This window comes from Strix aluco, chromosome 6 (assembly GCF_031877795.1).
Source record: "Strix aluco isolate bStrAlu1 chromosome 6, bStrAlu1.hap1, whole genome shotgun sequence".
NCBI classification, from domain to species: Eukaryota; Metazoa; Chordata; class Aves; order Strigiformes; family Strigidae; genus Strix; species Strix aluco.
Window position 1 is genome coordinate 22,735,752 of NC_133936.1, and position 19,647 is coordinate 22,755,398.

At 37.6% G+C, this 19,647-nt stretch overlaps 1 protein-coding gene across 1 annotated transcript in view; it reads left to right on the top strand.

The window, feature by feature from the left end:
- Positions 1-19,413, top strand: part of LOC141925522 (uncharacterized) — a 34,483-nt gene extending 15,070 nt beyond the window's left edge. The window contains exons 15-35 of the mRNA XM_074829968.1: positions 375-443; positions 535-603; positions 1,730-1,798; positions 2,976-3,047; positions 3,563-3,631; positions 4,915-4,986; positions 5,859-5,927; positions 6,339-6,407; positions 8,111-8,179; positions 9,332-9,400; positions 10,083-10,151; positions 11,604-11,672; positions 12,352-12,420; positions 13,279-13,359; positions 14,167-14,202; positions 15,327-15,363; positions 15,484-16,041; positions 16,706-16,947; positions 17,534-17,624; positions 17,705-17,794; positions 19,202-19,413. Of these exons, the coding sequence (XP_074686069.1) occupies positions 375-443; positions 535-603; positions 1,730-1,798; positions 2,976-3,047; positions 3,563-3,631; positions 4,915-4,986; positions 5,859-5,927; positions 6,339-6,407; positions 8,111-8,179; positions 9,332-9,400; positions 10,083-10,151; positions 11,604-11,672; positions 12,352-12,420; positions 13,279-13,359; positions 14,167-14,202; positions 15,327-15,363; positions 15,484-16,041; positions 16,706-16,947; positions 17,534-17,624; positions 17,705-17,794; positions 19,202-19,413 (2,250 nt within the window). The remainder of the gene's footprint in view (positions 1-374; positions 444-534; positions 604-1,729; positions 1,799-2,975; positions 3,048-3,562; positions 3,632-4,914; positions 4,987-5,858; positions 5,928-6,338; positions 6,408-8,110; positions 8,180-9,331; positions 9,401-10,082; positions 10,152-11,603; positions 11,673-12,351; positions 12,421-13,278; positions 13,360-14,166; positions 14,203-15,326; positions 15,364-15,483; positions 16,042-16,705; positions 16,948-17,533; positions 17,625-17,704; positions 17,795-19,201) is intronic.
- The last annotated feature ends 234 nt before the right edge of the window (positions 19,414-19,647 follow it).

A 19,647-nucleotide genomic window follows, 5' to 3' on the forward strand; every position in this document is an offset into this window, starting at 1 on the left:
GGTTGATATTCACGACAAAAGGTGTAATGAGGCAAGGAATCTACAATAGGCCCTGGATAATAAGGTATTTTGTAGGGAGATTTATGCCCAATAAACTCTCCCAACCTATTTTAACATCTCTTCATATTAAAATAGGAAATGTTACAAAAAACATCTGATTCTGTGGGAAAGTTAAGGTTGAGAAAGGGAAAAAGAGACTAGCAGTTGTTTGCAACTGAACCAGCAGGGAACAAATGCACGTATGAAAGATAAAAGGTCAGATCCCCAGCTTCACTGACTTCAGGAGAGAGTAAGTCAACGTGCACTAGCATGGGAGCTGTCCCAGATTGTTTCTGTATCTTTACCCAACTAAGTATTTGTACTTTGTTTGCCAGGGTGAATTTGGTCCTCCTGGTTTACCTGGGCCAATTGGATTACCTGGAATTGGAATTCAAGGAGAGAAGGTGCAGTTTTCACTTCCCCCTCACCCCACACTTAAATGTGTAGTAACAAAGAATATTTTATTTTTAATAATTACTTAACTAATCTTTTCAGGGAGTGGAAGGCCCAAAAGGACCACCTGGCTCTAGAGGGCTACCAGGACAGGGAGTACCTGGACCAAAGGTTAGGGCATTTTCTGAAGTATAAGCTACTGTGCTGTTTTTACTGTTATGTTTCCTGACTAAGAAATGGTGTGTCTCTATCCTTATGCTTGTTAAAGTGCTGAACACCAATCTAAGTATTGACATAGCTGCAGGAAATTATTCTCTTTATTAATATTATTAAACTGTACAGCAGATCCTTCTCCACTGAAAAGCCTTGATAAATCGCTGCCATAGCTATCTAGTTAGGTTTTGGCTTGGCTCACCACAGAACCTTTGAGTTACTACATATCAGACAGTGAGCTGCACTTTGATACATTTCCATAAAAAGGGTTGTCTGCCTTGAACTTGCAGTTTCATCATATCAGGTGCAGGTGCAGTGAATCACTTCCAAAAAGTAGTTGCACTTAACAGAGAAGACCAAAATTTCAGTCTCATCTTTTATCCTCACTGTACTGTTTCCATTCCAGAAAAATACATACATACCTTACAGATTGGCTGACTTCCTTGTTACTTCTGCCTGTTGTCTCACCTGAGTCTGTGTATTTACTGTATCTAGCAGTTAAGAATGGTCCACAGTATAATGAAGATTACCTTTGCTGAAGGAAAACTGTTAGAATAATATAGCCTTGACTGATTCACAAAATACAGAACTGTTAATGAAAGATGTCACCCTTGAAGTGTTTGGAATGGAGATATAAAGCGATTTTCTGAAAGTGGTGACAGATAAAGTTCTGAATGAGTGAAGGCTATTAAAGCATAGTATAAAGGAACTAGAGGTGTAAGTAGGTCAAGGATCCATGACAGGTAAAGTATTCTGCAGCATCAGAGATCACCTCTTACATATTAAGTGATTGTGCAAGGATATGCTTCACCACCGGTAAAAAGACAGTGGGTGTCAGATATCAGCTACTTTGGTGGGAAATACAGGGACATATAATTATAGATTTACAGCATTAATAATTTCCACCGACAACTTTTTGGTGACAGTTGAAAACATGCTGCAGATTCCCAATCTTTGTGACCAAGGGTTTAACACGTCATACTAAAGCCAATATCACACTAATCTTTCTTTAAATATAAGCAACCAAGAATATGCTTTTCTATTCTTCCATGATAACACTGTTAAAAAATAATTCCTACTTAAGGGTGAACAAGGCTTGCCAGGAGAGACTGGAGTGCCAGGAGAAAGAGGTATTGGAGAACCTGGTTCTAAGGTACATTGTTAATAGAGGAATTTATTTATTTATTTATTTATTTGGATTTGAAATTTGTGTTTCCTGAGTATCCTTTTTGTAGGCACTTAAAAATATGTTTAGACATAAAATTTAGGTTCTTAGTGTTTAAAATTTTTAACACAGACTTTCAATAACCTCCAGAAATGGGAACATTTTAAATACAGCAGTTATGTACAAAAGTAGTAAGATTTTATTGTTACTGAATATTTCCATGTGCCAGACCCATGTTCAAGTCACTGTTGCATACAGCTCACCTACAGCTCTGTGCAGAAAACAATCCAGAATACTAAACAATTGCCAGAACTCACAGTCCCCAGCATAAGCTAAACTATAGGCAGAGCTGGTGAAAAAAAGCACTGAATAATGCTTATTGTGCTGCTCCTTCCCTTGTCACACAGGATAGGATGTAAACAAAGCAGCAGCTACATACTCACACCTTCACACGGGAAACAAGCTGTGCTACTAGGCAGAAAGCACACTTGCTTAGAGAAGAGGAAGCTGTAACCACATTATCTTAGTGACAAAGTGACCAAAATATTAACCAGTCTCTATGTCATTAACAGCCAGATTATCATAAAAAATGGGAATAGATGAAAAAGTACTTTTGTGATAGTGGAAAGGCACAGGGCTGTCCTGGTTTTACTCTTTTGTTAGGGATCTGGGACAGGGGTTGGAAAAGGAAAGAAATTGTTCGATTTCTTTAATTTCACAAAATATGGTAATGCTGAGTAAACCCATTTGAGTCCACATGATCCCATTTCATCTAAAACCAGGTCAAGCCTTATGTAAATGAGAACCTTATATAAATATGTCAATTGTCATGTTACAGTCAGCTCTATCTGATATTTACTTCAAATGCTGCCACTTAATGAAATGATGGTATTATTTTTTAAGAATGAGCTGGAGCATTAATAGCTAATAATATTAATTGCATAGATAAAATGCACAGATCAAACAATGAGATGCAGGATAGTTCCAGATACATGAGAGTTGTCTTTATAAAAAAAGGCAAGATACGGGTTCATATGCATCAATGTTTGCTACAAATACACATACAGTTTAGTAAACATTTTAAAATAGATATCCTTGATTCCTTGATTCAAAAATAGTACCAAGTCTGCATTTAATAGAAGGACTTACTTTTTATTGATGTCAGGGTGAGCCAGGCCCTTCAGGACTGGCAGGTTTGCCTGGTCTTCCAGGAGAAGATGGAGCCCCTGGACAAAAGGTTGGTTCATGTCTGTCTGCAGTCTACCTGCTTCCCACCAAACATTCCTATTGGTCTCTCTACTGATACCCATAACCTAGAAAAGAGTGTTCGTGGACAAGGGGAAAAGTAGCACATTTTTTAGTGAAAAAAATTCTCTTTCAAACACACCTTTTTAGGGAAAATTTATTTGGGGGGGGGGGGGGGCGTGTCTTATCTTATTTACAATTGTTGGCTTTTTTTAATCCACCAAACACCCTGCAACTCAGAAGGGAAACCACTGAAATGGCTACAGGTAACCTTTCATAGCCTTCCTAGAATCAGAAACCCCATATTATATTTAAAAATTATATACTCAGAGTTTTACAATGGTTGCTTCTGAATATGGGAAGAAAATCCTGGGCCCACTGACATCAGTGGGAGTTTTGCCTTGACTCTAAAAGGTGTATGATTTTAATGAGCAAGTGAATGCAGAGTTGATCTTGCACCACGTCTGTGCAGTACTCTGAAACGCTGCTTTGATTTTTCTATTCAAGGGTGAACCAGGGTTACCTGGTCTTAGGGGTCCAGAAGGTGCTCCAGGGATTGGAATACAGGGGGAAAAGGTGAGTGCTTCTTACTAAAGGTGACATTCAAAACTGTAATGTTCCAGGAATAGGTTTGTCAAAGCCTTCTCTTGTTTGGTCTATTAAAAGTAACAAAAAAATATACCTCAAGGAGTAGGTTTCTAAACTATTAGTTTAGTGCTTCTAAAAGTGGTTAACTGCAGAGTATAATTCAGCCCCAGCCTAAAACAATTTTTAAAATAGCAAAGTTAATAAAAGACAGCCCAAGACATTTTTTTTCATGCTTTTTTTTTAAAAATGACAGCACAACAGTTCGATAGCTCACATTTTCCAGTACCTGTGGTAGTCTGGTCCAAGAAGTTCACAAAGAGCTAACTGGGAATACTACTCCTCTTAGTAGGAATAACTGGGTCGATCTTTTAGGTTCTGGATCTTGTACTGGTCTTCTGTACTGATTCACAGACGGAGAAGTAATTCTGGTTCCTCCTATCAGCATCTGCATCCTGTGAAATAAAGACACTGGAAATTGCTGGAATAGTTGTCCAAGACATTGGACAAGACACACAGAGATTAAATGTCACAATACAAGACAAATAAAGATATTAAGTATCACAACTGCGAGCAGCTGGAAGGGCTAAAAAATAGTGTTGGAAGGGAAATCAAGGTATCCATCTTTTCAGATTACTTTGGTAGGAAATACATGCAGATGACATGATACAGCAATAAAATTAATTACTGTATTGGAACTTTTTCAGAATGATTCATAGCTGTTTCATTTTTGTTGTAATTATTACAGGTTAATAATATGCTTAAATAGCAGTCATCCCTTTACAAACTTTACACTATCTATTCTTAGCTTTTTCTGCCCGGAATTATAAGCTGATTAACCAGAGAGGGCATCATGGTCAATTGACTGGCCCTATTTGCCTTTGAATTTTAAAAAAGTATCTCTGAGTGAATGATCTTTTTCTGTTTTGATTATTTCTCTTAGATAGTATCAAGTATTACTTAACTTGATTTTGCAGCTGCAAGGATGCAATCTTTAAGACTCCTTTTGGTTCTTTTTTTTTCCACACTATTCACTGGTAAGTCAGTTAATTTAATTTCAGATGAAATCTACATAGTTTTAACTGTACAAATCCAAAACTGGACAATTACTGAGCACAGTTAACTGACTTGCCAATGAAGGCAATAGGAACAGCTCCTGTGTACCAGCTACGACATAGAACTTCACTATCTTTCACTGATACTTGCAATTCACTTTGGTTAACACATTCTTAATATTATTTGGTATGTGTGACATGTCTTCTCCATTTTTGTAGGGAGATCAAGGTCAGAGAGGAATACGTGGATTAACTGGACCAACAGGAGTGCCTGGACCTGCTGGAGCTAAAGTAGGTTTATTACCACGTTATGTGTGTAAAACAGCCCCCCAAAGCTGTGCTTTCTTCTAGATCTCAGAAACAACTGTCCCAGAATGAACTTGCTTCTTAAAAATTAATTTTTAAAAAAAAGAAGTTCAGCTAAGGCTTCTCTTAGCAAGACACACCATGATCCCTATAAACATCTGGAAGCATTTTCTTAAAAAAGCTTTGCATTCAACATATTGCTTCCCTGTCTGTTTGGAAAAAGTTAAGGGACACTGATACTGGTATTTTTATGCTGAAATGTTTGGGAAGATAGTACATATGTAACAGGACTTTATTTGCCCTTACACTGACTCATGGCTGATATTATTTATGGATTTGGAGGTTCTATTCAAATACTCAGTACTCAGTGAAAGTGAGAGAAGGGCTCCTCCAGGTTTCTCCTCCAGTTTCTGATTAAGTCTTTTGCTCTTTATACACACAACAGTGTGTATTTCCACATAAGAGGAAAAATAAAAAGGGGTAAAAAAGTACACTGAAAGGACTATTTAAAAAATCTACTCTAACAGAAAAATATACATGTTTTCAGTATACCTACACAGCTGAGCAGGAAGCCTTGAATGCTGGACTAAGTCTCGAATACACTAAGAGAGGGATTTCTAATAGCATATATTTGTTCAGTGACTGAGAAGAATCTCATTTCCAATGAGAAATCAGAACTATGCCTGTTATCAGTTCTTCAAATAGTTAGATTTCACTCCACATACAATAGAATATTAGAAATTCTAATAGAATTTTAATGGAATATCATAAATTGTTGCATAAATGTTTTCTCTATGAGATGCTCATGCCCACTTTCAGAAGAATCCATCATTTTTGCTGTCCCTCCTTCACTGCAGGGAGAGCCTGGTGCACCAGGACGTCTTGGAATGCCAGGCCCTCCTGGAAGAGCTGTGCCTGGACCAAAGGTAACATCCACACTCCAGCTCCTAGTGCTTATAAACACAGGGTGAAAACTGTTAAGTAGGCCATGCATTATTCACGTCAATAATTTCAGCCTTATGAGGTCAAATAAAACTTCTTTCCTGTTAACAGAGTTATGGTTTGTATCCAGTCTAGTTACCACCATGCCCCAGTATTAACTGTATGCCAGCTTGAGGTGTGGCCTACCTATGTTCATTTCTTTGTTTTGGATAACCTTGGATATCAAAATACTTTTCTTTCTTCTGCTTTTGGTGTTTAATGCTTGCAATAGCAATAAATAGAATTAGCTGTTATGTTTGATATATATAAATTTGTATAATAGAAATCAAAAAACACAGTCTGTGATTGGTGTTTAATGAAATACATAACTAGAGTATATATTTTCTTCATTGCAGGGTGACATTGGGTTACCTGGTCTTGCTGGACCAATTGGAGAACCAGGTTTTGGGCTTCCTGGGGCAAAGGTAACTCCTAAATTGGTAAACTAATTTCTGATAGAACTGTAAAATAAAGCAGGATTCCAGTGAAACCACAGTAAATCACTTAGGATGGCCAAGTGTTCCACAGTTCTTAACATGTCTGTCATACAACACTGACAGAGTATAAGGATTTGCAGAGCCAGAAAACCATGGATGGTCAGTCTCCCAGGCTTCATGAACCATAAGCTTTCACATGGCAGAGAACCAGGAGAAAAATGACTGGTTTTAACTGATGAGGAGTGAATACAGAAAGAACACCTGATTTATGTGCTTACAACAGCCTACCTGTCAAGCATAGTTAATTTTTCTCAGCCAGGCTCCTTTGCTTCATTCCTGATTTTGACACAGAGTAATTCAGACTCCAAAAAGATCTCAGAACATTGGCCAGAGTGGCAATGTGAGAAGAGGTGCCTTAAGTAGTGTAAGAAGAACAAGTAGCTAATCTCTAAGGACTTCTCTCTAGCACTTCTCTACTATTGCCTCAGTGTTACCTAGATTCAACTTTTGTAAGCCAGTCTTCATTCCAGGGCTGATTTTGTCTGAACACCAAGAAACTTAGGACATACAAACCTGTGCTTCTTAAAAAAGAGACGGATGCTGCCCCCTCACTTTTTTTTTTTACTTAATGAATTTGACAGTACTTTTGAGAATAGCCCTTATCCCTTGTTCTTTGAATAAACTGAACACAGTTAACAGAAGCATGAGAAACATGTAACAATCTCTATCCCTTTTTGATCAGTTAGTGGTTTTCAAGATCCTTAAATTTATTTTCATCAGGAGAGGATGATAATGGAATTATGTACTTTTCTGGTACAGTCCAGTTAATTCAGAGAACTGTATGTTGTCCTATTTCTGGGAATCCATTAGGAATCAACCAACAGGAAGCAGGTCTTTTGCTCAGAGTTGCAAGTCTCTCTCCCTCAGCCTTGAGCACCCAGAGCTCTTTCAATCAGCCGACACTGCATGTTTCTGTTACTGTGTTCTTCACTTTTTGCTGTGTTTCTCAGTATTAGTGGTTTTGCTGTTGCTTCACTCTCAGACACACATCTGCACTAAGCTGTACATGGTAAAACCCTTTACAATCTCATTTTTTTAAATTATTTTTGCATGGGGCTTTGCTCACCACTGTTATTCATGCCCATATTTTGGGTCGCCACATAAACCACTGTTGTCCCCTCCCCTACATCCTTTGTCTCACCACACAAACATACAGCATGTGCAGAAGCTCTAGAGCTTTCCCAATGGTCTGCAGCAGTTTATCTATCTTCAGTTATAAGAATTACGTAAAGTAGCTATGGAGTAATTCGGTTTCCATGCTAGTCTTTTGGCTGTCTGTCAATTTGGACTCATTCCCCCAAAGCTGGAATAATAGTAATCATGATAAAAATATGGTGAATGCGACTGAAGTAATTCCTTCTTACATGTAGGCCTCAAATTACAACACAGCTTTTGAAAAAGTTTCAAATTACTGACTTAGAAGTGAAGGGTCCTGTAAATCCTCAGCACTATTAAATATCCCAGTTTTAGACCAGGATTAATAACCTACAATCATAATTCACACAGTAAAACACATTAGCAGATAAAACCAATTTACAGGATATTTGCCAAAGAAGTTTCACTTTCATTGAAAATTTCCTGCTAGCAATTGTATTGGCATTCACCTCAGCTGTTTTTCCTGCCTTTATCAGGGTGACCGAGGTCTTCCAGGACCGCCCGGGCCCTTTGGGCCAAAAGGAGATGGTTATCCCGGCCCACCTGTAAGTTTATAGTCAATTTTTTTAATATGAATTGGGAACAAATAGGTGCTACACCAAAGTGATTAGCCTCCATGGCTGACATGCTAGGAAAGATTTGCTGGTCTAAAAGCCTAAAAACGCTCCTCAACTGTGAAAATGCATTTCAGCATAGAAGGAAAAAGAAATCTCCCTCTGAAATAGTCCCAAGACTTTACATGTTCTCCACTCATCCTGATTACACAATGTAACGTATTACAAGTGGGACTTCCTTTTTTTCTATAGTATCACTGATGTTTCAATCAGTTCCCTCAATATCTTGATGTAGGATACTGTCTTCTGCCTCACCATACAAAATTTATTCCCAAACAGAAGAATATAGCCCAGCTAAGCAGCTGTGTCCATGTACATTGGTGTGAACTCAGGGTAATGCTATCTTCCAGAACCACTAAAAAAGCACCTACTGTCCAAAGAGCCAGAAGAGCAAACCATCCTCAGCTCTGTTCATCAGGTTGTTGAAGGTGTGGCAAAGAATTGGTTGATCCACTTTACAGTCCTTTACAGAGGTCTCTACTGGTAGATATGACCAATCCCTGCAAAAAGGATACAAAGAGAAAAGGCTCCTTCATCTCCATTCCTTGCACATGTATGCAGCACTGGCCTTACAGATCTAGTCTGCTCAACACTGTGCTCCACCAGCCCTGGCCATTACATGCCTGTGCAGTGAGGAAGCCCCAGGAAGATTGCTGGCTGGAGTCAGGGAGTTTGGTGATATACTAGCATTTACTTGTGCTAAAGACAACAGTAAAAGTGCATGCAATTGCCACACTGAGGCACAAAAAGTAATGAATGTCAACATGGAAATTGGAATTTGATTTATAATACTTCCAGATACTTTTGTGCAATCCAATGCAGAATTGCTTCTGCACCTGCCTCTCTGGATCAGACTCCTCTGTCTTCAAATGCATGCAAGCCTCCTGCATGACACGCAACACACATGCAAATGCCACTGACACCATTTCTGGCTTATCAGAGTAGAATTTAACCAGTTGTAGACCACAGTGATCCCACTAAGAGGCAGTACATTCAAGATACTACAATATTAATGATAACAAAAGCATGTAGTCAATATAGCGGTAAACTAAATTAATATTTTGTCTGTGCATATAATTTCAGGGCTTGCCAGGCCTTCCTGGGATTCCTGGTGAACAAGGCCCAGATGGAGTTGGACTACCAGGACCTAAGGTAGAGACTTTAACTTCTAGAAGAGTAAATGCATGTGTGTACTCTACTTCATGCAGATATAATTCCTACCCATAAATCATAGTCAAAATACCTTTTTAATCCAGCTTTAACTTATTTGTCAATATAAAAAAGGTAGATCCCATAGAAGATCTTCAAGCTTCACTTCAGAACTCATCCTGATGCTGATTGCAGGATTGCTGGAATTTTACAGGCAATTGAAGGATTGACTACAGCTATTTAAATATGCTTAGTGTCTCTTAAAAGGACATACCCCTTTTTTCCATTCATCTCAAACCCGTAGCTGTCTGAAGGCATTAATAGGGAAAAAGCTAGAACAGTGCCAGTGTGAACATAGAGTCTGATTCAACAGACGGGCAGCAAGCAAAATAATTTTTTTTTGGTTTGGGGAACCTGGAGTTAATTTTACAATATAGGAATTGTAATTCCTGTGTAATTTACTGTACATGTCTTGAATATGCTTAGACCACTAGCCACTGTTTATCCCAAATAACTTTCTTGTCCTGCCTGCAATTTTTCACGGGTTAGCATTGTTTAGACTTGCACTGTGCTGTTCAGTAATCCTCCTCAATTTGTCCCATTTGAGTACAGCAGATGCTGGAAATTCTAGAGATAAATTAAACTTCGGTATTCACTACTTATTTTTTGAAGTATCAACTTTCAGGGTGATCCCGGTAGTAGAGGACCAATTGGTCTCCCAGGTCCCCCAGGAGAAGGCCTGCCAGGACCAAAAGTAAGCATTTAAACAATTACGTCTCCCATTGTCTATTTTCTAAAAAAGAAAAAGAAAAGTATAGTATAAAAATGTGTGACCATGCACACACATCTACGTGTTCTCTGTCTTCACTCTTCCCTAGAAACAACTAATCCAACAAACAAGATAACTAAGGAATACAGTGTCTTTTGTAGAAAATAAAAAATGTTTCTGCTGACTAGCCATAAACCATGGCCTTCTTCCTATTGCATACAATAAATTATAAAGTGATAATCTTGCAGTGAAGATCAGTGACAAAACATTTAGCTCCTGCAGACATTAGCTGCAACTGAGTGGCAAAAATTTATTCAGACCTAGCATTGATTAGAATTAATGGCCTGGCAAGCACATTATCATGTCTTGCCTATACTACTGTTACAGTGACAGGCATACTGTTGAGTTATTCTAGAATTAATTCCCCTTTTTTACTGTATAAAGTAAATATATAATCATCCAATTATGATTATTGACCAATATGATGACCAATCCCTGCAAAAAGAATTACATGTATAATTATAATATACACTGTGACAAAGGTCTGGAAATAATTGTAACTATAAAAACCCATTTTCACTATGAAACCTCCCAAACTGGAAATTCTTATGCTCCTACAGCTCAGCTTTGTAAGTCTATTAATACAAAAGAACTGTTTTAGAATGTAAATGTTAAATGAACTGAACAAGGTCAAATGCAAAGATTTTGCAACATAATAATGTATTACCTGCACAATGTGGCTTATTGGTCCCAGAGATTCAGTTCGTGTTGGCATGAAGGCTAGGTCCAGAGCTAAGCAGTGGTGAAGCGCTTCCCCAGCCAGTGCTAGTCCCAAGGACTGGCATGTGCACAGGATCCCTACAAATGACAAAATTGAAAATTTAATGCAGGAATACTGGAATAGCAACATAGGTATAAAATTAATATTGTACTATGTAGGTTTTGATTGCTTCCTATGAATAACATATGGAACTGAAATATTTTCTCTAGAGTTCTTTTAAAAGCTAGCTTATAAATTAGCAACAAGTGTTTATTGCAATGCCACATTAGTATGATTGTCTATAGGTCTTACTGTGTAAACTTAGTAGTGATGAAAGATAACACAACGATAATAATCCTCTCTTAAATCTTAATTCAGTCCCCAATGTCCCACCAATATAATCCATCTTTCAATGCAATGTATATCTCTGTCAGCAAGGTGATTCATGTTCAGTGAGCATTAAGCCCATGTGTGACTCCTTTGAAGTATAAACTGGATTTTAGTAATCTGATAAAGGATAAAAAGATTCTTTGTCAGCTAGAGCAATCTTATCCACACTACTTATAAAAGGACACCAATTTGATATGAATGGACAGGAAATTACATGGTGGTATAACAATTTATTGTGTATTTTTATTATGAATATTGTATTTAACATATGCAGGGTTTCTCTCTAGGGAACCATAGGACGCCCAGGGCCACCTGGCCCTCTGGGACCTCCTGGTGAAGGTATTCAAGGAATTAAGGTAAAAAGACCCAGTGTTGGGTCGTCAATCTGACCATCACGGTGTTAAGGAGATTTCACATTGTTTCTAATATGAGAAAGCCTCAGGCTAGAAAATGAGGATAACATGAGCACCTACAAAGTATGTTCTCTCTCTACTGCTGTAAACAACAAGCCCAAGGGTGTGTGTATCGAGGGAGGAGGAAGCAGGGGCGTCTTTTATCAGTGAAAGATAGCCTTACAAAATTAAAAATACCATTCCCTCTTCCCCAACTCTCATGCTCACGGAGACAGTCTGAAGTGGTTATGTGAACTACGACCTGTGGTAGAGAAGGAGTCTCCATCCTGAATCTGTGTAATATTAATTTTTCCCTATAATATGCTCTTTTACCCAAAGCATAGATCAGATGAGACAGACTCAAAAGACAGAAATAAGAAAGGGGAAATAAGAAGGAATAAAATGGGATGGAAAGGGGAAACAGGAGAATTAGAACAAATAATGATCATGTAGTTTTTCAATATTATATATCTTTAGAGCAGATATCCTGATGAAGTATTTGAGAAATATTAGCTAGCTACTACTCAAGTGCCTCAAGATACTTCTTAAAATGCAGTTTGAAACACTTTCTCTTTGAACATTTAAAATTAATGCATGATGAATGATTACAAAGGGTTAATATCACTACCTGGATTATCATTAGGGGGAACAAGGAATTCAAGGAATGCCAGGACCACGAGGCCCCTCTGGAGAAGGGCTTTTGGGACAGAAGGTATGATATCTAAATCAGAGATAATGTCCTAGACCAAAGCCAACATACAGAAAATGCTCATTACAGTCAGTTCTCACTGAAGACATGTGAATGCTGTGAAAAGGGAATGGGGATTTGGGAAAACCCCGGTCATTCACGTGATTGTTTTAATATTTTATACAAACATCTCTTTCAGTGTTGCTTATTTTAATATCATATGAGGCTTATCTTCTACTGCAATTAGAAGACATACAGATACTAGATTTAATAACACTGCCTTTCTTTTACCCACACACTATGCAAAATTTGGGGACTACATCAATGTTAAGAAAAAGAGAAATGTGCGTTGGAATCAGATTTTGGATGTGATCACATCAGCTCAGAAAAGGCTGTGCAAAGTCCCATAGCCTGCTCAAAATCAAATCAGGAGGCACTAATTCATCTGTTTGCTATTCCAAACACCTTCTCTGGGCCAAAAGGTTTCTGAGAGTGATATTCCCACTATTCATTCCAACTACGTCCTTGCTTTGCTTCTCAGTTTCCCTACTGTTACCTTATTTTTCTCAGACACAGGTAATAATTTCCATCGTGCAATATCCCATGAAACGCCTCTGTCTGCATGTACTTGTTCATCCATCAGGATGGTTCATTGTTCAAACTGCTTCAGCTATTTTTTCCCGTAAAAATGCTTAGCCAATACTACAAGTTGTTAATGAAATTCACAAATACCAATTGATTTAAATGATCTCTAACAAAGATTTCTAACTCATGTCAGAAGCTGAAGGTGAATTCAAGCTGAAAGACAGCTAGAGAGAAACGTGAAAAGTGTAATAAAAACTGACATACACTTTCTGTCTGCTTACCAACATGGTTTTAAAGGGAGATCGAGGAGCTACAGGTGAAAAGGGGAAAAAAGGAGAAAAAGGTGATGTGGGTGACCCTGGTTTATCTGGAGAACCTGTGAGTAACTCGGGTTTATCATGTCAGTTTTCTTAAACTGCTTAAAAATAAAGCTCGGTTATGTGTTCTTCTTGCTATTTAACTCTATATAATCTGAAAAATTTAAGAAACCAAAACTATGGAAACCTTTAAAAGCATAAAGAAGACATTTCCATGCTGAATATCCCACTTCCCACTGATGTGGTTTCTTTCTTAAGACAATTGCCATGTTTTAAGACAAAACCATGCAATTCTGTTCTATGGCTACCAAGTACCTGTAGCTCAGACGTTCCCTCAGAGCTGATGAAAAGATGAAGGGAGGCCAAACGGTAACTTTTGCTGATGGGCAGGTCCCCAAAAGCTGGAAAGCAAAATGTGGTCCCCTCTACTCTGACATTTGCATACCATGAATTAGGGATACATAAACACCACTGCCGTTCTTGCCCTGACACTGGCCCTATTAGACTCACACATGATGATGCAGAATTCTGATCATTCCAGGGTGTCAGGCAGGTATACAGTCTCTTAAGAAAGGAAACAAACACAACATGGTAGACAGGAAAGCTTTGCACAGATTCTCCCTTTCTAATGTAAACTGACAATCAGTGATCCAGTGGGAGACTTGTCACCCAATTCCCATAAAAACCTCACCACCTTAGGAGGTTGTAGATACTGCACGCACTAGGTAATATCACCAGAACACTGTTTTTTGTAGCTAAAGTTCTTACAGGCCAAATATTGTTCTAATAATGGTATTGATGAAGTCATATTCTGAATTACAATATTACTAACTAATTGCAGTAACTTAATTAACAATCACTGTTACAGGGCAAAACTGGACCAAAGGGAGAGCAAGGCCTAACAGTAAGCAAATTCCATTATTTAAATCCCATTACGGCAAGATATGAACAATACAAGATACTATCAGATTAAATGTTTCCTGTGTTAATTACTTTGGAAAGAGCTTTCTGACTAGAAGTGGTCTCAGTAATAATATAGGAAGAAACCACGCAAAGGTTTCTGATTTTTTCTCATCTACTTTCCGCTGCAATGGAATTTAAAGTTCCTGGTGATTTTAAGTATTTTTCTGCTACATGTTCTTTTACAGTTAGTGTTAGATGACCCAGGTGTGTACCTGCTGCAGGAAAGTTTTTTTTAAAAGTATTTAAGAGTCTAAAGAGCAAAGATCTTCAAACCTGTCATGGTCTATCATGCTATAAACTTGATTATATTTCTGCTAAGCCTGAACTGCACTAGACCCAAATCTAGTAAAGCATGTCAGTGAGTATATAAATACTACTGAGTTTCATGATGGAAGCTGAGTAGCAAAAGGTTGTATTTGAAAGGCTGACTCAATGCCAAATGAGTCCTGTCCTGCACTTCAAAAAATGTAACAAATAACGAGAAAGTTTGTTTGCATGTCATGGAAGCTATCACTTCTCTGAACAGACAGCTCTGAAGGCAGCAGCTCTTTTTTTGCTGCTGAAAGCTGGGTAATACAGGAGGCCAGGTACACTGGACAAATCCCAGTTCCATTCTGTATTGGCGCTTTCTGTCATATGCCAGCTCACTACAAGCAATACGATTCCTGAAGTTGGGTCTATTTCTCCACTCCCAGTAGATTTAAAAGGGATATCCATATTATTCAGATGCAAAAATATGAATGCATTTTGACTTGAAGTTTTAATGAGAACCAAATCATCACAAAACATTCTTTACAATAACAGTTGTTAAGTGTTTTAGATAGAGGTGTTACTGTGTTGTCAAGTTAATGATTCTTATATGCCATAACAAACAGTCCATTGTAAAATGTGGGACTCATTCCAAGTTTGGAAGGTCAGGTTTGAGTTAAACAGTAAGATTTTTCATAAATCCCTGTAGGACACAGATATTCATTATAAACAAAATCTTTGGTAGTGTCAATATTATACCTCATTTGAAAGAGGCAAATTGTAAAATATTTTTATATTTATTTTCTTCATATCCAGAGAGAAGATATAATTAAATTAATTAAAGAGATATGTGGTATGTACTCAGGAAATCTTTCATTTCAGATTCTATTTTTTCTTCATTACATTTACATTCTTCTCCTTTCCAAAAGCATACCAAATCATCATGATCTGTTTTTTTATTTTTCCTTTGCAGGTTGCGGTATTAAATGTAAGGAAATTCCCATGGAGCTTGTATTTGTGATTGACAGCTCTGAGAGTGTGGGACCAGAAAACTTTGAGATTATCAAAGACTTTGTAACCGCTTTAGTAGACAGAGTAACTGTAGGCAGAAACGCTACCAGAATTGGCCTTGTGTTATACAGTTTAGAAGTTCGGCTAGAATTTAGTCTCAACAAATATACAACTCAACAGGATGTTAAGCAAGCAATTAGAAAAATGCAATACATGGGAGAAGGGACTTACACTGGAACTGCTATCCGTAAAGCAACCCAGGAAGGATTTTTTGGTGCTCGAACAGGAGTGCGAAAAGTAGCTATTGTGCTAACAGATGGCCAAGCAGACAAGAGAGAAGCTGTAAAACTAGATATTGTCGTTCGAGAGGCTCATGCAGCAAACATCGAAATGTATGCAATAGGAATTGTAAATACTTCAGATCCCACACAGGCTGAGTTTGTGCGTGAACTAAATCTGATTGCTTCAGATCCAGACAGAGAACACATGTATCTCATTGATGACTTTAATACCCTTCCAGGTGCGTTCATTGCAGTTTTATTCTTCATTGTATCTGATGCTTCTCAGAACGGGGTGGGGGAAGCATTATCTTTGTGGATATGTTATATTTTGATGCTGATCAGTATTAATTACAAGGTGCAAGGTAGAGGGAACTTAAGAGATAGAGATTCCCTTCTTTTAAGGAGTCACGTTATAGGGCAATGATTCATCATGCCAGCAGGGGATGTTGTCTACAGTGTAGGAAAACAGCTGCTTAAACTAGCTTCCCAAGCTGAGTAACTGCTCACTGTAAATCTGCTGGAGTGAAAACCAGAAACAAACCCAGTGGGGTAAATTCTGCTTATCCACTTCCATTGGGAAATAACCCATTTTCACTGGGTTATTCACATGAGCAAGGTAAGCAGTTATTTTCCCGCTACCAACTGGTAGTTGTTACTAAGCTCAGATGAACACATTTAGGTGAGTTCATTGTATTTTGTACCATGCAGAGGATTTACAGGCTAACAAATTTGTGACAAATAAAAGCCATAGTCCAGAGAGCCTGAAATAATCTTCTTAGATGCATATAAATAATCCAAAGGAGTACTGGATTGCATGTGCATTATTTATGTATATAAATAATCCAAATTCAAAAAATACATTTAATTTCTCAATATGATGAGGTTTTTATTTTTTTTAAACAGCTCTGGAGTCCAAATTAGTCAACCAATTCTGTGAAGATGAATATGGTACCTTAATATACAACCGTAATGGAAATGGTGCGAGCATAAATGGACCATCTTTCCATTCAGTATCTTCAAGTTCTTTACATTACATACTTCAGAACAACAATGTTAATAGACAATCACTTGCAGTACAGACACCTGGAGTATCTACAGTAGAAAGTCCTCTGAGTCTTGGTGATCTTCCTCAACCATTAGCCCCGGTATGAAAATTCAGCAGGCTTTAATGAGGAGAAGTTTATATATATCTCCTTCTCTGTTGCTTGATATAATACGTGACTTTCCCCCTACTTTTCTACAGGACAGGTACTGTAACACAGGCCCCTTTAACTTGGTATGCTCAGAGCTGGTTGTTCCACATTCTGTTGTTGCATGCAGTCAGTTAGTTATCTAATGGCTATAATTTATTCCTGATACTGTTACAAGGATTATGATTCATGTGTTTAACACAGTAATATTTGTGCCACAGTGTGAAACATGTTATTAAAATGCAATTACACTGTAATAATTAAGTCTAAGAATAGAAATTAAACTCAATTGTAGTCTATATTTTTAAGTTTATAAATAAAATTATGTAAAGGTCCACTAAAAAAATATATATCCCAGGTTTAGGATTGACAACCCTCCTGGTAAACCAACCAGGTGAGGTTAAAATTCTGATTCTTAGCACTGAAGTCAGGGTAAATGGGAAGGAAAAACATTAGAAAAACTCTAAGTGGTGAAGGGCCTGTTCATTCTGAGACTCTTCACAATAACTGAAAAGCAAAGAAAATCAAATGCTTATTTCAGACCAAAGTACCTCCTGTGGTAGTATATGAAGCCCATGAAGAGGAACAAGAGGAGGAGGAACAGTCATCCTTGCTAACAGTGGACACTAGAGGTATTTTTATCATCATTCATTTCTTTTCATTTTTGGCTGATCAAAAATCACTGTCTCATTCTGTTTCTTTTCACCTGCAGCTATGGTACCATTATTGCCATCTAAACCATCACCATCAGATAAAGTGATTACATCATCTCTTTCAACTGCAGCACTCACACCAAGACCAGGTTATAGATCATAACTAGTTTTACATTTTGTTCCCTCTTATCCTGATTCTGACTTTTCATAAAGCTTTAAATCAGACTAATTTTGTTCCACTCTCTGAAGATTTCATGAGCCCATGCTGTAAAAGAGAATCCATTTCAGGATTTTATAACAGATTTAGTTGTAGTTCCTGTCCAGCCTGTTCACCAGTTCTTGTCTTGCCAAATTCCAAATCCCACTGCTCCACTTACAGCAGAAGCACGGTCAGCTATAACCTGAGACAGAGCTCATAAACGGCATCAAAAAAAGAACATAGGGCTAGCTGAGGTGGGCCAGTGAGCAGGTAATTTGTCAGCCAAGAAGGGGCAGTCTATGGAGATGGGAGGCTTCATTAAAGACAATGATTTCAGAATTGGACAGAAAAAGCAGATTTCTCCTTCAGAGAAGAAATAGGAAAAAATGGTGTTTAGTCTTTTGAAGGAAAGTATAGTAATTAGCTGACTGTTCAAGGATTGATTCTTTTCCTATGAAATGTCCAAATGTATTCTGTTCATTATTTGGGTGATTCACACTTCTGAGTTCCAGTAATAGTGCATTATGATGGGAGTAACAGAAGAGAGCAATAGAAACACATTCCCATGCTTTCTGGGAACATGGGCATGACTATTATTCCGCCTCTGGCAATAACTTTTTTTTTTTTTAAAGTGTCAAGATACCAGTTGCCAAAGACAGAATATGAATGTGACAACACTAAACTTGAAGTATTTTCTCTCTCGTGGTATTACTGAATGAGACTAGATTAGTATGTTGCAGTCCTCTAACACGTATCTGTAGGAATCATTATGCCAACAAGCTTTGCATTCCAACTTAACCTAATCAGTATGTACATAATTACTACCATTTTATTAGATAAGTAGCACAAACATCTTACAAGAGAAAGACTAAAGTTTTATATTCTTCTCACTATTCTAATGCCTCTTCCCCCACACCACAAAGAGAACTAATGGACTGAAGCAATGTACTGTAGATGGATGATGGTCATACTTGTGGTTCAAAAATAGCAGATGCAACTAGCTTACAGCTCTTTGGCTTACAGTTTTGGGTTGCTCACAAAACTGGTTGCTGATAATTAGATTTTACAACTTAGATTTCAAAATTATCAGATTCATATTGTTTGCTCTTCTTGTATGTGAAGCCATAATACTATTATTTCTGGCGTTACTAGAACCATGCTAGTAATGGAACAGTTTACTTGACCTACTAAGATGCACTTTTAACTTGCCTTCAATGCTAACATCTTCAGAAGTAAAAGTGAATCTTAAACTGCTCTATAACAATAGCAGAAACAATAAAATCAGAGTTAAAATCTATGCAATATATTTGACTTTGACGAACTGAATTGTTTCTATTACTTTCTTTCTTTATTTTAGAAAGTATCCTGGACCCCCGATGCAAGTTAAGGCTGGATCAAGGGTCATGCCGTGTTTATATCATAAAATGGTATTATGATAAACAAGCCAATGCTTGTGCTCAGTTTTGGTATGGTGGCTGTGATGGAAATGCAAACCGCTTTGAGAGTGAAGAGGAATGTAGAGAGGCTTGTGTATTTTTTTCTGGAGGTAGGAATTTATCTCTACATTAATAACGAGCAAGTTGAAGCTATTGATTGTTTGGGTTTGTTATCAAGTATCCAGCATTGTATGTAAAACCAAATCCACTAATTTAAATAATGTTAACATTATGAATTCATATGTTCACTCATTAAAAAAACTGTACCTATGCAAGTTCACTTTCATTCTTTTTGCATATATTGTATGATGTAGTCCTTGTGTAACAAAATAGCAATTTTTCAGCAGCGTCAAGAGTACAAAATTTC